This window comes from Chelonoidis abingdonii, chromosome 11 (genome assembly GCF_003597395.2).
Source record: "Chelonoidis abingdonii isolate Lonesome George chromosome 11, CheloAbing_2.0, whole genome shotgun sequence".
Classification (NCBI taxonomy): domain Eukaryota; kingdom Metazoa; phylum Chordata; order Testudines; family Testudinidae; genus Chelonoidis; species Chelonoidis abingdonii.
In genome coordinates this window covers 6,685,212-6,702,944 of record NC_133779.1, presented here as the reverse complement: position 1 = coordinate 6,702,944, position 17,733 = coordinate 6,685,212, and the positions used below count along the sequence as shown (strand labels likewise).

The window sequence follows — 17,733 nt, the reverse complement described above, 5'->3', positions numbered from 1 at the left end:
CTCAGCGGCCTCAGGCATGGCTGTGCCCAGCCTGTGCACCAGGCAGGCTCCACAAGGGGGGCAGAAATGCCAGGGGCTGGAGTATCATCAACCTGGTGGGGGTTGTGCCAGGTGGGCTGGGTGCTCGCTGTGTCCCTAGCCCGTGCATCAGTGGTAGTGCTGGGCAGGGCTGGCTTTAGGCCGAGTCCCCCGAATCGGTCCCTGCGCCCTAAGGAAGAGCACCTAACTTTTTAATTTTCACTCACCCGGTGGCGCTCCGGGTCTTTGGCGGCATTTCGGCAGTGGGTCCTTCACTCGCTCCGGGTGTTCAGCGGCATTTACTCACCCGGACCGCTGCCGAATTGGGCCCCACAGTTCCTAAAGCCGGCCCTGGTGCCGGGTCCCGGTGCCTGGGCATCCCCGAGCCTGTCCCATTTGGTGCTGAATGCCAGCTGTGGCAGTCTGGCTTGTGAGGGCTGGGACTGGCAGTGCATGTGGCCTGGCCAGGTGTCTCTGCTGCTGCTTCCATTGCCCAAGAGCCCTGAGTCAGCCACTCCGCCTGCATTCCCAGGACCGGGCAGGAGCCAGCCACGCCCCTGGCTCCCAGGGCAGCGTCGTAAGGCAGGGGAGCGATACTGAGCACCAGGCGCCTACTCAGCCCATTGGCACTTGGGCAGGGCAAGGGGGAGGCCCTGACTGAGAAGGTGGCTCTGGGTCCCAATGGCAGTGTTTCTCGTCCACAGATCCCTGCAACACTGCAGCTGGTGGCCAGTGGCCTTAGAGCCCCCTGCACCATGGCCAGTGAGAAGATGCATGGTGCCCAGGACCTGCTGGACCTCAGCTTCCAGTGTAAGGGCAAAGGGCTGGGGAGTGGAGAGTGGGGAGGCCCTCTGCTTTGTGCACAGTGGTCTGTGGGGGTGACTGAGGGAGATGGAGCCTGTGTGGTGACTGGGGGGAGGTGTTTGGGGGGGTGGCCAGGAGCGGGCGCTGGTGGGTGTTTGGTGACCAGGAGCTTGGGGGCAGTGCCTGGTGGTTGGCAGGGGTGCAGTGTAGCCAGGGGTTGGGGGGTGCATGGTGGCTTTCATGGATTTGGGGTGCCAGGGAGTTGGGGTTCTGGGGGGAGCAGAGGATGCATGGTGGCATGTGGGGTGGCCAGGAAGGGAGGGGGGTGGTTGGAAATTTGGTGGTGGTGTGTGGTGGCTGGCAGGATTGTGAGGTGACTGGGGTGGGGGTTGGGGGTGCAGTAGGTTGGGGTTTTGGGGGGTGCAGAGGGTGTGTGGTGGCTCAGGTGGGGATTGGAGTGCAGTAGGTTGGAGTTTTGGGGGGTACAGAGGGTGCATGGTGGCTGGCAGGTGTGTGAGGTAGCCTGGGGTTTGGGATGCAGTAGATTGGGATTCTGGGGGGTGCAGAGGGTGTGTGTGGTGGCCAGGGGCTCAGGGTGCAGTAGGTTGGGATTCTGGGGGATGCAGAGGGTGTGTGTGGTGGCCAGGGGCTCAGGGTGCAGTAGGTTGGGATTCTGGGGGATGCAGAGGGTGCGTGTGATGGCCAGGGGCTCAGGGTGCAGTAGGTTGAGATTCTGGGGAGTGCAGTAGCTAGTGGATTTTCAGCTAGTTGGTCACAGCCTCCCAGAGCTCTTGGGCTGTGGTTGCTGATCCAGCAGCCCAGGTGTCCCACCAACAGGCCCGAGCTCTCTGCTACCCACTGACTCCTTGGGAGAGGCCTGGAGATGGGATGAACCTGGGACCCGTTGCTCACTGAATCTATGGGCCTCTCTTGAAATCGCCAGCCTGCCCGAATAAACTCAGAGCGGGACAAGGGCCCTGCAGGGCTGTGGCTGCATAGCCAGGGCCAGCCGGGTACAGAGCCTGCTCTGGCACAGGGCCTCATGTTGCCGTCTCCCCCAGCCTTAGCTATGAAGCACATTGACCTGAAGCAGGTGGAACTGGACACGGCCGTAGCCAAGGTGGATGAGCTGTCCAGACAGCTGGAAACCCTGTGGACGGACAGCCCGGGGCAGACTGCTGGGCAGCCCAAGGTACAGCAGGGAAGGGAGACGGCTTGTCACGAGGAGCACTGCCCCAACACTGAGATGCAGCCATCTCTGGGGTGGGATGTTTCAGGGAGGAGGAATGAGATTTGACTAGGACCCCAGGGCTAACACTCTGGGAAAGGGGGAGTGTTGTGAATGGGCTAGTGAAGGAATCAAGTGGGCAAGAGTTCAGGTCTCTCATCCCCAAGATGGTACCTCCAGCAGCACAGCGCCCCCTAGTGCCAGCCTGGGCCAGTAGGGTCATCACTCACCCCGAAGGGACAGCACCCCCAACGAGTCCTTGCCCTGCTCCCTGCAGCACAGTGCCCCTAGTGCTATGCTGGGCCAGTAGGGTCATCACTCACCCCGAAGGGACAGCACCCCCAACGAGTCCTTGCCCTGCTCCCTGCAGCACTGCGCCCCCTAGTGCCAGCCTGGGCCAGTGGGGTCATCACTCACCCCAAAGGGACAGCACCCCCAACGAGTCCTTGCCCTGCTCCCTGCAGCACAGTGCCCCCTCGTGCCAGCCTGGGCCAGTAGGGTCATCACTCTCCCCGAAGGGACAGCGCCCCCAATGAGTCCTTGCCCTGCTCCCTGCAGCACTGCGCCCCCTAGTGCCAGCCTGGGCCGGTGGGGTCATCACTCTCCCCGAAGGGACAGCGCCCCCAATAAGTCCTTGCCCGTTCCCTGCAGCACAGCGCCCCCAATGCCAGCCTGGGCCAGTGGGGTCAGCACTCACCCCGAAGGGACAGCGCCCCCAACGAGTCCTTGCCCTGCTCCCTGCAGCACTGCCCCCTAGTGCCAGCCTGGGCCAGTGGGGTCAGCACTCACCCCAAAGGGACAGCACCCCCAATCAGTCCTTGCCCGTTCCCTGCAGCACAGCGCCCCCAGTGCCAGGCTGGGCCGGTGGGGTCAGCACTCACCCCGAAGGGACAGCACCCCCAATGAGTCCTTGCCCGTTCCCTGCAGCACAGCGCCCCTAGTGCCAGGCTGGGCCAGTGGGGTCAGCACTCACCCCAAAGGGACAGCGCCCCCAACGAGTCCTTGCCCTGCTCCCTGCAGCACAGCACCCCCTAGTGCTATGCCCCCCAGTGCAGTGGTGCGATAATAAGAGTCTGATTTTCCCTGGATGGGGCAGGGTCTTTCTCTGCCCCACCAGGGCCATGTGCTGCAGCAGCCAGGCCCGTGCTGAGCCTGTCTGCTCTCCCTGCCGCTCTCAGGTGGACAGATATGGTGCCAGCCCCTCGCACGCCCCAGAGCCGCTTCGCTTGGCCACATCCCCACAGCTTCAGTACGCCAGGAAGAACTTGTCCATGGAGAGCACCGACAGCTTCACCTCCTACTACGCTGAGACCTTCTCGCCCACTGCTGCCTGCAGCCCACCTGCCAAGGCCCACCCCGCCTCGCCCCAGTCCCCCTTCTACCTGCAGGGCGAGCCCCTGGAGCGGGCCCAGTCGCCTCGGCCCAAGGTGCTGCCCGTCTCTTACGACTCGCTGCCCCTGCCCAGCCCCAAGGGACGGGCGCCCTCCCCGCGCTCCCTGTGGCAAGCTGGTGCCACGGAGCGCCTGTCCTTCTCCAGGCCACTGGGCCGCGCTGGCTCCCCCAGGCTGGTGCCCACCCCCTCTGAGGCCTCAGCGCCACAGATGTTCTTCCCGGATCGCGCGCTGTCTCCCCGGCCGCCCCACCCGCCGCCCTACGAGAGCCACAGCCTGTTCCCCTCTGGGCCTAGCTCCTTCGCCCCCTTCCGGGCCCAAGGTAAGCCAGCCCCAGCCTGATGCACAGGCCCCCTCCCCATGTGGCTGAGGGGGGAAGGGGAGGGCCTAGCAGAGTGCACCGTTGGGCCTGTTCCTCTAGGGGTGCTTGTTGCACCCTGCAGCGTTTTGGGGGGCTCAGAGCAGGAGTGACGGAAGTTCTCTAAAAGTGGGGGGAGGGAAGGCATGATAGAGTGACCAGACAGCAAGTGTGAAAAATCGGGATGGGGGTGAGGGGGTAATAGGAGTCCATATAAAAAAAAATTTCCAAATATCAGAACTGCCCCTATAAAATTGGAACATCTGGTCACCCAACATGGGTGCCTGAACTGTGGCCCCGCCCCTTCTCCTGAGGCTCCGCCCTCATGCTGTGCATTGCCCCAAGGCCCCGCCCTTGCGTCGACCCTTTCCCCTGCCACCCTGCTCCCTTGCTGTCCCCGCCCCCGAAGCCCTGGTCATGCACCACTTCTTCCTCCCAAAAGCCTGCCCCCTGCTCGCTGCTCCCTGCCTCATTGCTCACCCTTACAGCCAGTAAACAGTGGGGTGGGGCATGGACCCCTGGCTCAGGGCAAGGACCAGCTGGTGCTGAGACAGACAGTTACCCCCTGGGGGATGTGGAGGTCTCTGGGTCACACTGGTGAGGTCTCCCCTGTCCATCCCCCATCCTGGGGCTGGAATGGCCCCTGCTGGGGGCAGGGCAGGGCCGAGGACCCAGGGGCTGGGGCGGGTGAGACCATTCAGAGTCTCTCTCCGCAGATGACCTGGTGATCCGGCGAAGGCCCCAGAGGAGCTGGAACGAGTCGGACCTGGATGTGGCGTACGAGAAGAAATCGTCCCACTCGGCCAGCTATGAGAGTGGGTGCCTGGGGTCCGTGGGGAGGGCCTGGGGGGATGGACAGACTTCTCTCTCCCACTCCCAGTCTCTGGGAAGCTCCTGGCTGTGGAGGAGCTGGCAGCTCCTGGGGTCTCTGGCAGGCCACATGGCTGCAGAGGAGCTGGCAGCGCCACGGGGGAGCTGGCAGTGCTGGGGGTCCCTCCTAGCATTGTCCCATGATGGGCACCAGCTCCATTTTCTCACAGAGCCCCTCAAATCCCCCGTCCTAGCAGGACAGGAAAGTAGGGTGTGGCTTGGGCCTGAGACAACATCGAAGCCTCCCACCTCACCAGCTGCCTTCCCACAGGAAGCGACCTGCATGCTGGGCTCAGGCAGGTGCCTACGGGGCTGCAGCTGGCTCCTTGGAGGGAATCAAGCCTGGATGGGGCTGCAGGGCAAGGCAAGGTAAGTGCTGGCCAGGGCTACCAGCCGGCGGCGCTGGCCCATAGCATGGTACCACATGGGGAGGAAGGAGTCCTAGCACCGTGCTCTGGGGGGTGAAGGGACTTCATCTGCATCTGAATCAGGCCAAGCTGACCCCAGCCAGAGGTCAGATACTGGGCTAGCTGGGCCCATGGGTCTGATCTGGGGCCACTGGTGCAGGGATGGGACTAGCTGGGCCTGATCTGGGGTGACGGGGAGGGGTTTTGGGGCCAGCTGGGCCCGTGAGTTTGCCCCTGTGCTAGGAACCCAGCACTGGGCAGACGCTGCAATCTGGTGGCAGGCAGCTGCTGGGGCTGGCAGCTCTGCGTGGGTCCTGCCCCGCTGCTGGTGGGACCCTAGAGCCAGGGCTGTGCTGACTAGGTGTGAAAGCTGCAATGATTTGTGGCTGGGTGTCCCTGTGCTGCTGGGCAGGGGGTGTTCCCAGCACTGCGTCTGATCCTGCCCGGCTCACAGCGCCCCCTCTCTCTCCTCCAGGACGAGCGCTCCCAGCCTTACGCCATCCACAGCGCCACACTGCCCCGCAACTACAAAGTGTCCCTGCTGCCCGGCGAGCGCAGACCAGACAGCTCTTTCCGCAGGCTGCTGCCCGCCAGCCAGACAGGCACCCTGCCCCGCAACTGGCAGTTCTCCCAGCAGCCTGTCTCGCGCATCGCCATGCCGCCCCCCAGCCCACATGGCACGCAGGTGACGCGCCACAAGCCCCTGCCCCTCTCCATGATCTTCAAGCTGCAAAATGCCTTCTGGGCGTCTGGAGCCTCCAGTGCCAAGGGCCAACCCCAGGGGGCCCCAGGCTCCCCCATCTGCCTCCGCTCCCCACAGAAGCAGACCCAGCTCCAGCAGCCGTCTTCTCCAGCCCAGGCTCCACTGCGACCGGCCCTGTCGGGGACTGAAGGTGAGAGATCCAGGGCAGCTGCTGCAGGGCCTGATGGTCTCCTGGTCCCCCCAGGGTGGGAGTGAGGTCAGACCCCTAGCACCGGCCAGCGTGTGGGGAAATGGGGAATTGCTCTGCACTCAGCAATGGGGCGCTCTGAGGGGGGGCTGAATATGTGCAAGGGCCGGGGGGCTGGTAGTGGATCCGGGACTCCCCCAAGCTGTTCAGATAAGTGTGGAACTGAGCAGGTTTTGGGGTGTTGCCTGGTGTCTGGGGAAGGCGTATTGCCCTGGTTCCCCCAGTGTATCTGGGGAAGGAGGCACTGCCTTGGCCTCCCTGGGTCTGGGGGTGCTGACTGGTGTGAGGGTCTGGGGGTGCTGCCCTGGTTCCCCCTGTGGATCTGGGATAGGGGGTGCTGCCTTGGCTCCCCTGGGTCTAGAGGTGCTGACTGGGGTCTGAGCCTGGGGTGCTGGGCTGGGGAAGGGGTGCTGCCCTGGTTGCCCCTGCGGATCTGGGGAAGGAAGTGCTGCCTGGGTCTAGGGGTGCTGTCATGGGTCTGAGGGTGCTGACTGGGATCCAGGTCTGAGGGGGCTGCCCTGGGTTAAGGGGTACTATGCTGGGTCTGAGTCTGGGGGTGCTGTCCCATGTCTGAGGGTGCTGACTGGGATCCAGGTCTGGAGGTGCTGTGCTGGGTCTGAGTCTGGGGGTGCTGACTGGGGTTCAGGTCTCAGGGTGCTGCCCTGGGTTAGGGGGTGCTGTGCTGGGTCTGAGTCTGGGGGTGCTGTCCCATGTCTGAGGCTGCTGACTGGCGTTGGGGGTTTGGGAGTGCTGACCTGGTGTGTCTCTTGGCAGCAACAGGAAGGGCCTCAGCCCTTGAAGCACCAGTGGAGCCCGTGCGAGGGGCCCCAGCGGGGGGAGACACAGAGCCCGAGCTGGAGAGCATCTTGCGGGGCAGCGAGGCGGCAGAGGCGGAGGAGGTGGCTCGCCCCTTGAGCCCCACCCGCCTGCAGCCCGTCCTGCCCCCCGAGGCTCAGAAGGTGCCCGAGTTCGAGGAAGTGGCCCGGGTGCTGGCAGAGATTCCCCGGCCCCTGAAGCGCCGCGGCTCCATGGAGCAGAGCCCCGGCCCTGTGCTCCCGCCTGCTCACAAGAAGCAATATCAGCAGCTCATCAGCCGCCTCTTCCATCACCGGGGCCGCAAGGAGGACGCAGTGTCAGCGGGAGACGACCTGCCACTCATCACTGAGACAGCTGAGCTGAAGGCAGCAACCCCGATCAGCCCTGCCCCGGCGCCCGTGCCCCAGAGCCCGCCAGCACCCGCAGCGTCACCTCTGCTGGCTGTTACGGAGAGCCCTGGCACCTCGACGCCCAGCCCCGACACTCCAGTGCCCAGCCCTGTAAGTGCACCATGGAGCTGTCAGCCAGACACGTCCCCAAGTCCCTGCACCCCAACACCCAGCCCTGTAAGTGCACCATGGCGCTGTCAGCCAGACACATCCCCAAGTCCCAGCACCCCAACACCCAGCCCTGTAAGTGCACCATGGAGCTGTCAGCCAGACACACCCCCAAACCCCGGCACCCCGAGATCCAGCCCTGTCAGTGCACCATGGCGCTGTCAGCCAGACACGTCCCCAAGTCCCAGCACCCCGACACCCAGCCCTGTAAGTGCACCATGGAGCTGTCAAGTAGACACGCCCCCAAGCCCCGACACCCAGCACTGTCAGTGCACCATGGAGCTGTCAGCCAGACACGTCCCCAAGTCCCTGCACCCCGACACCCAGCCCTGTCAGTGCACCATGGCGCTGTCAGCCAGACACGTCCCCAAGTCCCAGCACCCCGACACCCAGCTCTGTAAGTGCACCATGGAGCTGTCAGGTAGACACGCCCCCAAGCCCCGACACCCAGCCCTGTCAGTGCACCATGGAGCTGTCAGCTAGCTCTCTCCCCCCACTCGCCGGCGCAGCCCGAGCTCCGGCCCCTCCCGCCCACACCGTGACCTTGCCCCTTGCATGCCTGCAGGAGAAGCGCTCGGCGCTGCGCAAGCTCTCGTCCCCGAGGCGGCGGCTGGGGAAGCGGGTGCAGCTCAACCCCCTGGTGTTGCTGCTGGACGCGGCCCTGACGGGTGAGCTGGACGTGGTGCAGCAGGCAGTGAACGAGGTGAGGCTGCTGCCCTGCCCCGCCCCTCTGGGAGGGACCACCGGAGCTGCCAACTCCCCTGCAGCCACATGGCCTGCTAGGGACCACCGAAATGCACCCCAGAGTCCCCAGGCGGCTCCCAGCTTGCTAAGCATGGGCTGGGCAGGAGGTAATGGCCGGGGGCTGGTGCACCCCAGGCTGCGCCGCTCCCCTTCATCTGGCTGGGGCCTGGGCAGCTAGACACAGACTCCAGCCTGCAGCTGGTGAGCCAAAGCTGCTCCCCCGTCAGCCCGTAATCCCCACAGGAATCAGCCAAGGCACCCCCCAAAGAGGGGCTGTCATGGGCAGGCCCAGCACATCCTGTACCCCATGGCCGGAAGACCCCTGGGCGGTTGCTCTGGCTCCTTTGTCAGCAGTGGACGGGGAGATGACAAGTGTCTTGCCCTGCTCTGGTGGATCGGGATGGACGCAGTCCCTGGGATGGGCCTGGTGTGCTGGGGGAGCAGGGGGCACAGCCCTAGGGTGGGGAGTTGGCAGCGTTTTTGGAGTTCACCAGCTCTGGCCCGCAGCTCAACGACCCAAGCCAGCCCAACGACGAGGGCATCACGGCTCTGCACAACGCGATCTGCGGGGCCAACCACAACATCGTCGACTTCCTCATCGCCGTGGGTGCCGACGTCAACTCCATGGACAGCCACGGATGGTGAGCGCCTGCCTGCGCAGCCACGGGCACCCAACCTGCACTCTTGTGCCTGCCAGCACCCACGGTGCAGTCTGGTGCCCACTGGTGCCTGCCAGCGCTGCCTGGCACCCTGGTCCCAGCGCCTAGCCCTGCGCCTGCCATGCAGCCCTGGCATCCTGCATCTCAGTGCCAACCCCCATGCCTGCCAGCCCTGCCCTGGCACCCTGCATCCCAGTGCCAAGCCTTGCGCCTCCCATGCAGCCCTGGCACCCTGGTCCCAGTGCCTAGCCCCGCGCCTGCCAGCCCTGCCCTGGCACCTGGGTCCCAGTGCCTAGCCCCGCGCCTGCCAGCCCTGCCCTGGCACCTGGGTCCCAGTGCCTAGCCCTGTGTCTGCCATGCAGCCCTGGCACCCTGCGTCCCAGTGCCAAGCCCTGTGCATGCCAGCCGTGCCCTGGCACCCTATACCTGCCATGCAGCCCTGGCATCCTGGTCCCAGTGCCTTGCCCTGCACCTGCCAGCCCTGCCCTGGCACCCTGCATCCCAGTGCCAAGCCCCACGCCTGCCAGCGCTGCCCTGGCACCCTGTTCCCAGTGCCTGGTCCCACGCCTGCCATGCAGCCTGCTGCCATGTGTCCCAGTGCCTAGCCCTGTGCCTGCCAGCGCTGCCCTGTGGCCCCCTGTCATGCAGCCCTGTGCCTGCCAGCATTGCCCCAGCATCCCAGTGCCCTCACCCTATGTACAGCCCCATCCCTGCCCTCCTGAGCTCCTGCTGCACAGCCCTGGCACCTCAGAACACTGCTCTAGTCCCCATTTCCCCCCGTCACCCAGTGCCTGATGCCCAGCCCCGCAGCATGCCAGCCTAGCTTGTGCTTTCAGCACCTAGACCCACGGCAGAGTTGAGGTGGGGTGGTGCTGTGTTTGTGCGTGGCTGGGGAGGCAGAGCTTTTCCTTAGGCTGCTGCATCCATCCTATCTCCAGTGCTGCCTGCCAAGGTCTCGTCATGCCCACTGGTGCAGACACATGCTGACGGTTCCAGCAAGTCCTCCACTGCCCTGGGTGCCTGTCAGCTTGTCCCTCCTGCCCCAGGACTCCTGCACTGCCGCTGCCTCCTGCAACGACACGGCATCTGCATGCCCTCATCCGGCACGGAGCCGCCATCTTCACCACCACACTCATGACGGCAGCATGCCCTGGAGAAGTGCGACCCCTACCGCAGGGCTACAGCGAGTGCTTCAACTACCTGGCCGGTGAGGGGGGCCAACTTCATAGGGGTGGGGGGGGAGCAGCTGTTGGGGGGGCCAGGGTTTGACCCCCCCCCAGGGGGAAGGGGCAGGACACTTCTATGGGGAGCTCGGTGTCTGGTAGGAGGGGTGGGGCCAGGAGGGTGAGTTATTCCACGGAGGGACTTAGCCAGCACCCATCAGGGGAGGCCTATTGCCTCCCAAGCCCGTGGCAGCTGGTTCACTCGTGCGCCTCCCCCCATCCCCGTGGTGGTGTCTGGCTCACGTCCCCTGACCCGGCCGGGCTGTCGTTGCAGATGTGGAGCAGAACATGGGGCTGCTGAACAACGGGGTGGTCTACGCGCTGTGGGACTACAGCGCCGAGTTCCGCGACGAGCTGTCGTTCCGCGAGGGGGAGCCGGTCACCGTGCTGCGGCGCGACAGCCAGGAGGAACTGGACTGGTGGTGGGCCTCGCTCTACGGCCAGGAGGGCTATGTGCCCAGAAACTACTTTGGGGTGAGCCCTGCCTTGAGCTCACCAGGGTAGGGAAGGGCTAGGCACTGAACTGGGACTGGAGAAGGAACCTCCTGGGAGCAGACCTGACCTAGGCTGTGTCTTCTGTGCAAAGCCTATAGCACACTGGTCCCCAAACGCACTCCCCCTTGCCCCATCCGTGCCTCCAATCTCCCAGAGCTGGGGCCAGGGCTGTGGCTTGGGGAGGGGGGGACGTGGCCCCGGTTAAGCGGGCAGGGTTGGGGGTAGGTCTGGGGGCTGGAGCCTGGAGTGGGGCCAAGGCTGGGAGTGAAAGTGCACCTGCAGCCAGACTACAGTGGGGGCCTGGCAGGGAATGGAGCAGCAGTCAAGGCTGGGGGCTGCCATGGGGCAAAGGACCAGGTCGGAGCGAGGGACGTGGCTGGAGGCAGGGCTGGATCAGAGCTGGGAGTGGAGCGAGGTTGGGTAGCAGTCCCTCCCCCCCAAATGGGGGCAGGCCTGGACCCCGCTGCACCCCCTGGATGTTCATTCATGCCCCCCCCCGGGGGAGGTGTCCCACACTTTGGGGACCTGTGCTATGGCAGCAGAGCCCCTAGCGCAGACGCAGCTTATGCTGACAATAGGAGGAGTCCTGCTGCCTTAGAAACACCATCTCCCCAAGCCCCTGAACCTGAACCTGCCCGAGCCCCCAACGACAACGCTGTCTGCACACGGGGCATTGCCGGTGGAGCTGGGTCACTGTCCGGGGTGGTTTTACACGCCCCCCGATGGACCTAGCTGTGCTGGTGTGCATTTGGCCCGAGGCCTGGGGATTTCAGTTCTCCTGAAGCTCTGGTATTTTCTGATTTGCTTTGGATCAGATTCAGAAAATACATTTTACCAAAATTCCCTGGCGAACCAGAGATCCCTGAAAAATTGGTTTCAGGAAGACCAGACTATGGTGTTCCTGAAACAGAGCTGTGAAATTGACGAGTTCCGAGTTATTCAGTAAATAGCAGCCACGAGATGGAGAAGAATGGCAATTTCACTTCGCAGTTCCACGGCCGGGAGCCGGCCAGTCCCTGGAGCCCCAGTTCCAGGCAGGATCTGGGGGATGGGCAGGCTCGCTGGTTGAGCTGTGGACCCTTGAACACTGGCAGGCTTCTGACTATGACTAACCAATAGCCACTGCTGTGTGGGAAGCTCGTGGTACAGCAGTCCCTAGGAGGGCACTGCTATGTGGGAAGCTCGTGGCGCTGCGGTCCCTGGCAGGGCGCTGCTGTGGGGAAGCTCGCAGCGCCACGGTCCCTGGCAGGGCACTGCTGTAGGGAAGCTCGCAGCGCCATGGTCCCTGGCAGGGCACTGCTGTGGGGAAGCTTGCGGCGCTCTGACCGCTGGCAGGGCACTGCTGTGGGGAAGCTCACACTGTTTCTCTGTCTCTCTCCTCCCTTAGCTGTTCCCCAGGGTGAGGCCTCAGCGGAAGAAGGTCTAATGCGCCAGCACACGGCCTGTCTGCTGCTGCTGCTGCAGACCTGGGAATGCAGCTGGCACCCGATGAACTTAGGGGCTGGGGAGAACATGGGGCTCTGCTGCTGGGATTCTCCCCTGCTGGGAAGTGCGCCCCTCTCCCAAGGATTTGGTCAATTGGCCCCTGGGGCTGTATGAATGGGGGGCAGGGCTGCCAGGGAGCCAGGTGGGCCGGGCGGATGTCCTGCTGGCAGAGAGGTGGGATGGGGGTTGGGGTCATGGCTTTGGTGTGCACTGTAGTGGGGGTGAGAGCATTGGTGGGGGCTGGGTCTCACCCTGGCTTCGATCGCGCCCCGTCCGTGGCTCATCTGCATCAGAGACTTGTATATGTGACTGCAGGGGGTGGGAAACAAATTCAAGTTGGTCTCTAATGAAACTAAACAGTCTGTGCCTTGGGAAAACCCAAGGGTGGGTGAGTGTGGCAGGGGCAGCCTCCTGTGCCAGACCAGGTGCCACCCTGACCCTCCCCAACCCTGTGGGCTCCAGCCTGTCCTGGTGCCGTGGCTGGGGGAAGGTGCGGGGAGTGGTCGTTTCCTGGCCCAGTCTCAGAGCAGCTGTGGGAATCACTGGGCCCAGGCGCATCTGCTTGCCAGCCCTTGCCAGTCGCAGCTAATGGGCATACGGGGAGAATCCTTCGAGAGATGGACATGCAGCCCATAGAGACCTTGGGTCCCAGCGTGCATTGGGGCCAGTTGCCTTGGTGACCCCCAACGGTTAGGTTCTGGGGTCTTCACCTTCATTGGAGCCTGGGCACTTCCCCCAGGCCAAAAAGGCACAGGGCCCAGCTTCCTCCACAGTCTGGCAGCACTCCTGGTGCCAGTACAATGGGCCCTAGGGTGCTGCTGTCCTCCTTACCTGTGGGGCTTGGAGCCCAGCCCCCATTCAGCCAGGGAGTGGGGAACGAGGCTGAGCTGAGCCCCACTCTGTGCCCTTCACTCACAGGCCTCTCCTCAAAGACGTCCCTCTGCCCCCTCACTACCTGCCAGCCTCAGCTCAGCTCCCCACACAGGCCCTGGTTCTCTGCCACTCATCTCCAACTGTTTGCTATGTTGGTGTGATGCTGAAGTGCAGGGGAAAGCTCTTCAATCAATGGGGCAACGTGGAGGTGTGGGGCTGAGTCAGGGAACCCCAGTGGGCTGGGGATGCAGCTGTGCTGTCCTGCCGCCCTTTGCATGAAGCCAGCTGCCGGGGCCTGTGCCCCTATGCAGCTGGCTGCTGTGCACACGGGAGAGGCTGTTACTCCAGTGGTAGAACCTGTATTTCAGATTCCAAAGCCAGACGTGCCTGTTAGATCATCTAGTCTGACCTGCTCCGTCACAGGCCAGGGAACTGCCCCAGGGTTACCCCTATAGGGACCCAATCGCTTGTGCTTGGCTGAAGCATCTTCCCAAAAGGCAGCCAGGTTGGACTGGAAGAGATCAGGAGGTGGAGAATCCACCACTGCCCTGGAGAGTTTGTTCCACTGGTAAATGTTTGTGTGTAATTTCTAACTGGAATGTGTCAGGCTCCAACTTGCAGCCGTTGTTTCTTGTTCTGCTTTTCTCCATTAGATTAAAGTGCCCTTTAGTACTCAGTTTGGCTACTATGAAGTTGCTTAGACGCTATGATCAAGTCGCTTCTCAGTCTTCTCTGGGATCAGCTAAACAGACTGTGCTCAGCAGAGAACTTTAAAGCACCCTAATAGAGGCTCAGGCTAAATGTATATCCTGAATGGGGAAAAATGACTGCCATGGCTAAACAAGAGGTGGTTAGAGACAAAAAGACATCCTTTAAAAATTGGAAGTTAGATCCTAAGAAAAACAGAAAGGAGCATAAAGGTTGACAAGTAGGAGGTAAATTCGGCAGCCTAGAAAGAATTTGAAGAGCAACTAGCAAAAAGCGCACAAGCTAACAGCAAAAAAAAAAAAAATTAAGTACATCAGAAGCTGGAAGCCAGGCAAGCTACCAGTGGGGCCACTGGATGATAAAGGTGCTAAAGAAGCACTCAAGGAAGGCACAGCTGTTGTGGAGAAGCTACATGAATTCTTTAAATTGGTCTTCGCTGCAGAGGAGGTGAGGGAGATTGCCAAACCTGAGTCATTCTTTTTTAGGTGACAGATCTGAGGAACTGTCCCAGATTGAGGTGTCACTAGAGGAGGTTTGGGGACAAATTGATAAATTAAATGGTAATAAGTCACCAGGGCCAGATGGTATCACCCAAGAGTTCTGAAGGAACTCAGATGTGAAATTGCAGAAGTTCTATCTGCGGTATGTAACCTATCATTTAAATCAGCCTCTGTACCAGATGACAGGAAAGGCCTAACTTGAGTATTAAGCAAATTCACTGAAACTATAGTAAAGAACAGAATGATCAGGCACATAGATAAACACGATTTGTTGGGGAAGAGTTAACATGGCTTTTGTAAAGGGAAATCACGCTTCACCAGTCTACTAGAATTCTTTGAGGGAGTCTACAAAGATGGATAAGGGTGATCCACTGGATATAGTTTACTTGGACTTTCATAAAGCCTTTTACAAGGTCCCTCACCAAAGGCCCAAATAAGCAGTCATGGGATAAGAGGGAAGGTCCTCTCATGGATCAGTAACTGGTTAAAAGACAGGAAATGAAGGGTAGGAAGAAATAGTTTTCATAGTGAAGAGAGGTAAATAGGGGGGGTCACCCCAGGATCTGTACTGGGACCAGCACTGTTCAATATATTCATAAATGATCTGAAAAAAGGCATGAACAGGGAGGTAGCAAAGTTCACAGACATTACAAAATTACTCAGGACGCTTAAGTCCAAAGCTGACTGTGAAGAATTACAAAGGGATCTCACAAAACCTGGTGACTGGGCAACAAAATGGCAGCTGAAACTCAGTGTTGATAAATGCAAAGACATGCACGTCGGAAAACACAATCCCAACTATACATAAAAAATGATGGGGTCTAAATTAGCTGTTACCACCCAAGAGAGACACCTTGGAGTCATTGTGGCTAGTCCTCTGAAATCATCCATTCAGTATGCAACGGGAGTCAAAAAAGCAAACAATGTTGGAAATCCTCAGGAAGGAGATCGATAATAAGACAGTAAATATCATATTGCGTCTATATAACTCCATGGTCTGCCCTCACCTTGAATATTGTGAGCGGTTCTGGTCGCCCCATCTCAAGATATATTAGAATTGGAGAAGGTACAAAGAAGGGCAACCAAAATGATTAAGGGTATAGAACAGCTTCTCTATGAGGAGAGATTAAAAAGAATGAGACTGTTCACATTGCAAAAGGGACAACTAAGGGGGATATGATAGAAGTCTATAAAATCAGGCCTGGTGTGAAGAAAGTGAATAAGGAATTATTTGTCCCGTCACATAAGAAAGAACCTGGGGTCACCTGCTGAAACTAAGGCAGCAGGTTTAAAACAAAATACTTCATACAAGGCAGAGTCAACCTGTGGAACTCATCGCCAGGAGATGGTGTGAAGGCCAAAAGTATAACTGGGTTCAAAAAACATGAGTTAAGTTTCTGGAGGACAGGTCCATCGATGGCTGTTAGCCAAGATCATCAGGAATGTAACCCTATACTCTAGATATCCCTTTCTCTGACTGCTGGAAGCTGGAAATGGATGACAGGGAGGGATCACTCCATAATTGCCCTGTTCTGTAGAAAGCATCTAACACCAGCCATGGTCAGAGAGGATGCTGGGCTAGCAGGACCATGGGTCTGACCCAGTCTGGCTGTTCTCACATTCTTGGCACCAGCATCACCATGGGAGCTCATGTTGAGTTGCTTGCCCACTGTGACTCCTCAATCCCATTCAGAGTCCCTGCTTGCCAGGACACAGCCCCCTGTGCGGTAGGGGAGGCTGGTGTCCTTTGTTCCCACACACAGAACTGCATTTGGCTGGGTTAGACACGTGTTCGAATGGGCCCAGCTCATGCTGGCTGACGGCCCTGTGCTCCACCAAGCTGTGCTGTACGCTGTCTCCACAGCGATAGTGTGTTTAGTTCTGGCTCATGGCTGACAATGTCCAACAGTGTCAAGGTTAGCACTGCTCCCTGCAGAACCCGCTTGAAACCCCCTTATTTATTCCACTGCCCCGACTGCCACCTCTGCTGTCCACACTCCCTGCTGCTCCAGCCCTCACGGGTCTCCACTGCCCTGTGGCTTCCTGTGACTCCCTTGGCCATCCAGAGGCTCCATCTCAGCCACGTTTATGCCAATGGGAACGGTGTGAGGCCAGGGCCAGGCAAGCACCTCTGGGAATCCCACCACCCTGGAGCCAGGCCCTGCCCTAGGGAGCCACTGTGGGCATGAGGCTCTGAGGGGTGCCTGGGCACGACCCACGGGGGTTCTCCATTTACCTGTGACCCACCTGTTCTGCCTGGGATTGTTGGTCCCCATGCAGCCCCCTCTCCGGTAGGGGCCTTGGGGCAGTGAGCAGAGTTTTCCCAGTCACACGTGGGTTGGGGAGACCTGTTTAGTTGCCCTCAGGGGCATGCCCCCCCCCCATAATCATCAGGGGCACAGAACTTCTCTGGCCCTGGAACAGCTGAGGGAGGGAAGATCAAGCTCCTTCCGGGGCCAGTGGGGAGGGGGGAGAGCAATCTCCTAGGGGGGCACAAAAAGGGTCAAATTTAAATTCCTGCGCATGCCCATGGTTGCCCTGACTCCCAAATGGATGGAGCTCCAAGAGCTGTCACCCTATGGCATGAAGGGCTAGAGTTAGGCATGCTGGGGCCACTTGCTGCTCTTAGGTGAGGCAGCGTCTAGGGGGTCCTTCCAGCCCAGGAACCCATGGGGCAGAACACGGCCCAATAGGTGGGGGGGGGGGGGGGAGCGAGTGTCAATGGAGTTTGTGCACATGGATCTGAAGCTGATGGACAGACCCACACAGCAGTTCTATGTGCATGTCCCCTCCTCCCCTCCGCTGGGCCTGGCACAGCACGGCACACCCAGTACTGACCTCACCCCACCCCCCAGGCTTGGGCCCTGGCTGAGCTGGGGCAGGGCCAGCCAGGGCAGTGAGCCAGAGGCCGTTAAAGCTGCATCAATTGGACCAATGTGCTTCTGCTTTGATGGGCCAAACCCCTTTGAGCCCCTCCCTGGCTAGGGGGGACAATGAGGGGGTGGGAGAGACCCACTGGCCTGCAATGCACAGCCCCAGGGCTGTACAAATACCCCACAGCCCTCCTTTGAGGGCTGGGCCTGGCTTACTGGCTGGGGGTCGATGGTGGGGTGTGTGTGTGTGGGGGGGGTGACGGTGGCTGTGCTTATCCAAGGTCAGTCCACAGAATATGCCCCTGTATGAAACGAGCCCCAGTGAAGGGGCCATGCCGTTAGGACAGGCCAGGCTGGAGTCAGAAGAGCCGCGGAGGAGCGTGTGCACCAGCACCAGGGCACTGAGCAAGGAGCCACAGCAGCGAGGCTGCAAAATGAGACTTTTGGGGGTCACCCAGTGTGTGTGGTGGGGAGATGTCCTGTGCCCAGGGAGGCCCTTGTGGTAGGTTGCCATGGCTCTGGCTCTCACACCGGTGCCCAGCTCATGAGCAGCTAGAATGGTCTGGAAAACCAAACAAAAGTTCTGAAGCCGCAAGGCTGTGTGAGGGGCCAGCCCTTGTCCTGCTGCGGCTGATGGGGTTCCCAGCGTGGGCTGTGCCATCAAGGGCACCCGCGGACCATGGCCAGCTTCCCACATGGAGCCTCTGGATGAAAATCACCTCAGTTTCAAGCCCCTGTATAAAAGCCCCCCCCGCCCCCACCTCTGCCTGCATG

At 60.9% G+C, this 17,733-nt stretch overlaps 2 protein-coding genes across 2 annotated transcripts; both read left to right on the top strand.

The window, feature by feature from the left end:
• The first annotated feature begins 694 nt into the window (after positions 1-694).
• Positions 695-8,789, top strand: LOC116835299 (relA-associated inhibitor). The gene is made up of 9 exons (XM_032798031.2): positions 695-828; positions 1,884-2,014; positions 3,229-3,763; positions 4,516-4,614; positions 4,941-5,038; positions 5,552-5,969; positions 6,801-7,342; positions 7,965-8,102; positions 8,651-8,789. Exons 1-9 carry the CDS (start codon positions 774-776, stop codon positions 8,786-8,788), a joined length of 2,154 nt encoding a protein of 717 aa, XP_032653922.2. The 5' UTR covers positions 695-773; the 3' UTR covers position 8,789.
• A 993-nt stretch (positions 8,790-9,782) lies between these two features.
• LOC142047554 (relA-associated inhibitor-like) lies at positions 9,783-13,554 on the top strand. The gene is given in 4 exon segments (XM_075071248.1): positions 9,783-9,892; positions 9,894-10,009; positions 10,300-10,499; positions 11,908-13,554. Coding segments are annotated over 4 exon segments (465 nt in total). The 3' UTR covers positions 11,947-13,554.
• Positions 13,555-17,733: the final 4,179 nt, after the last annotated feature.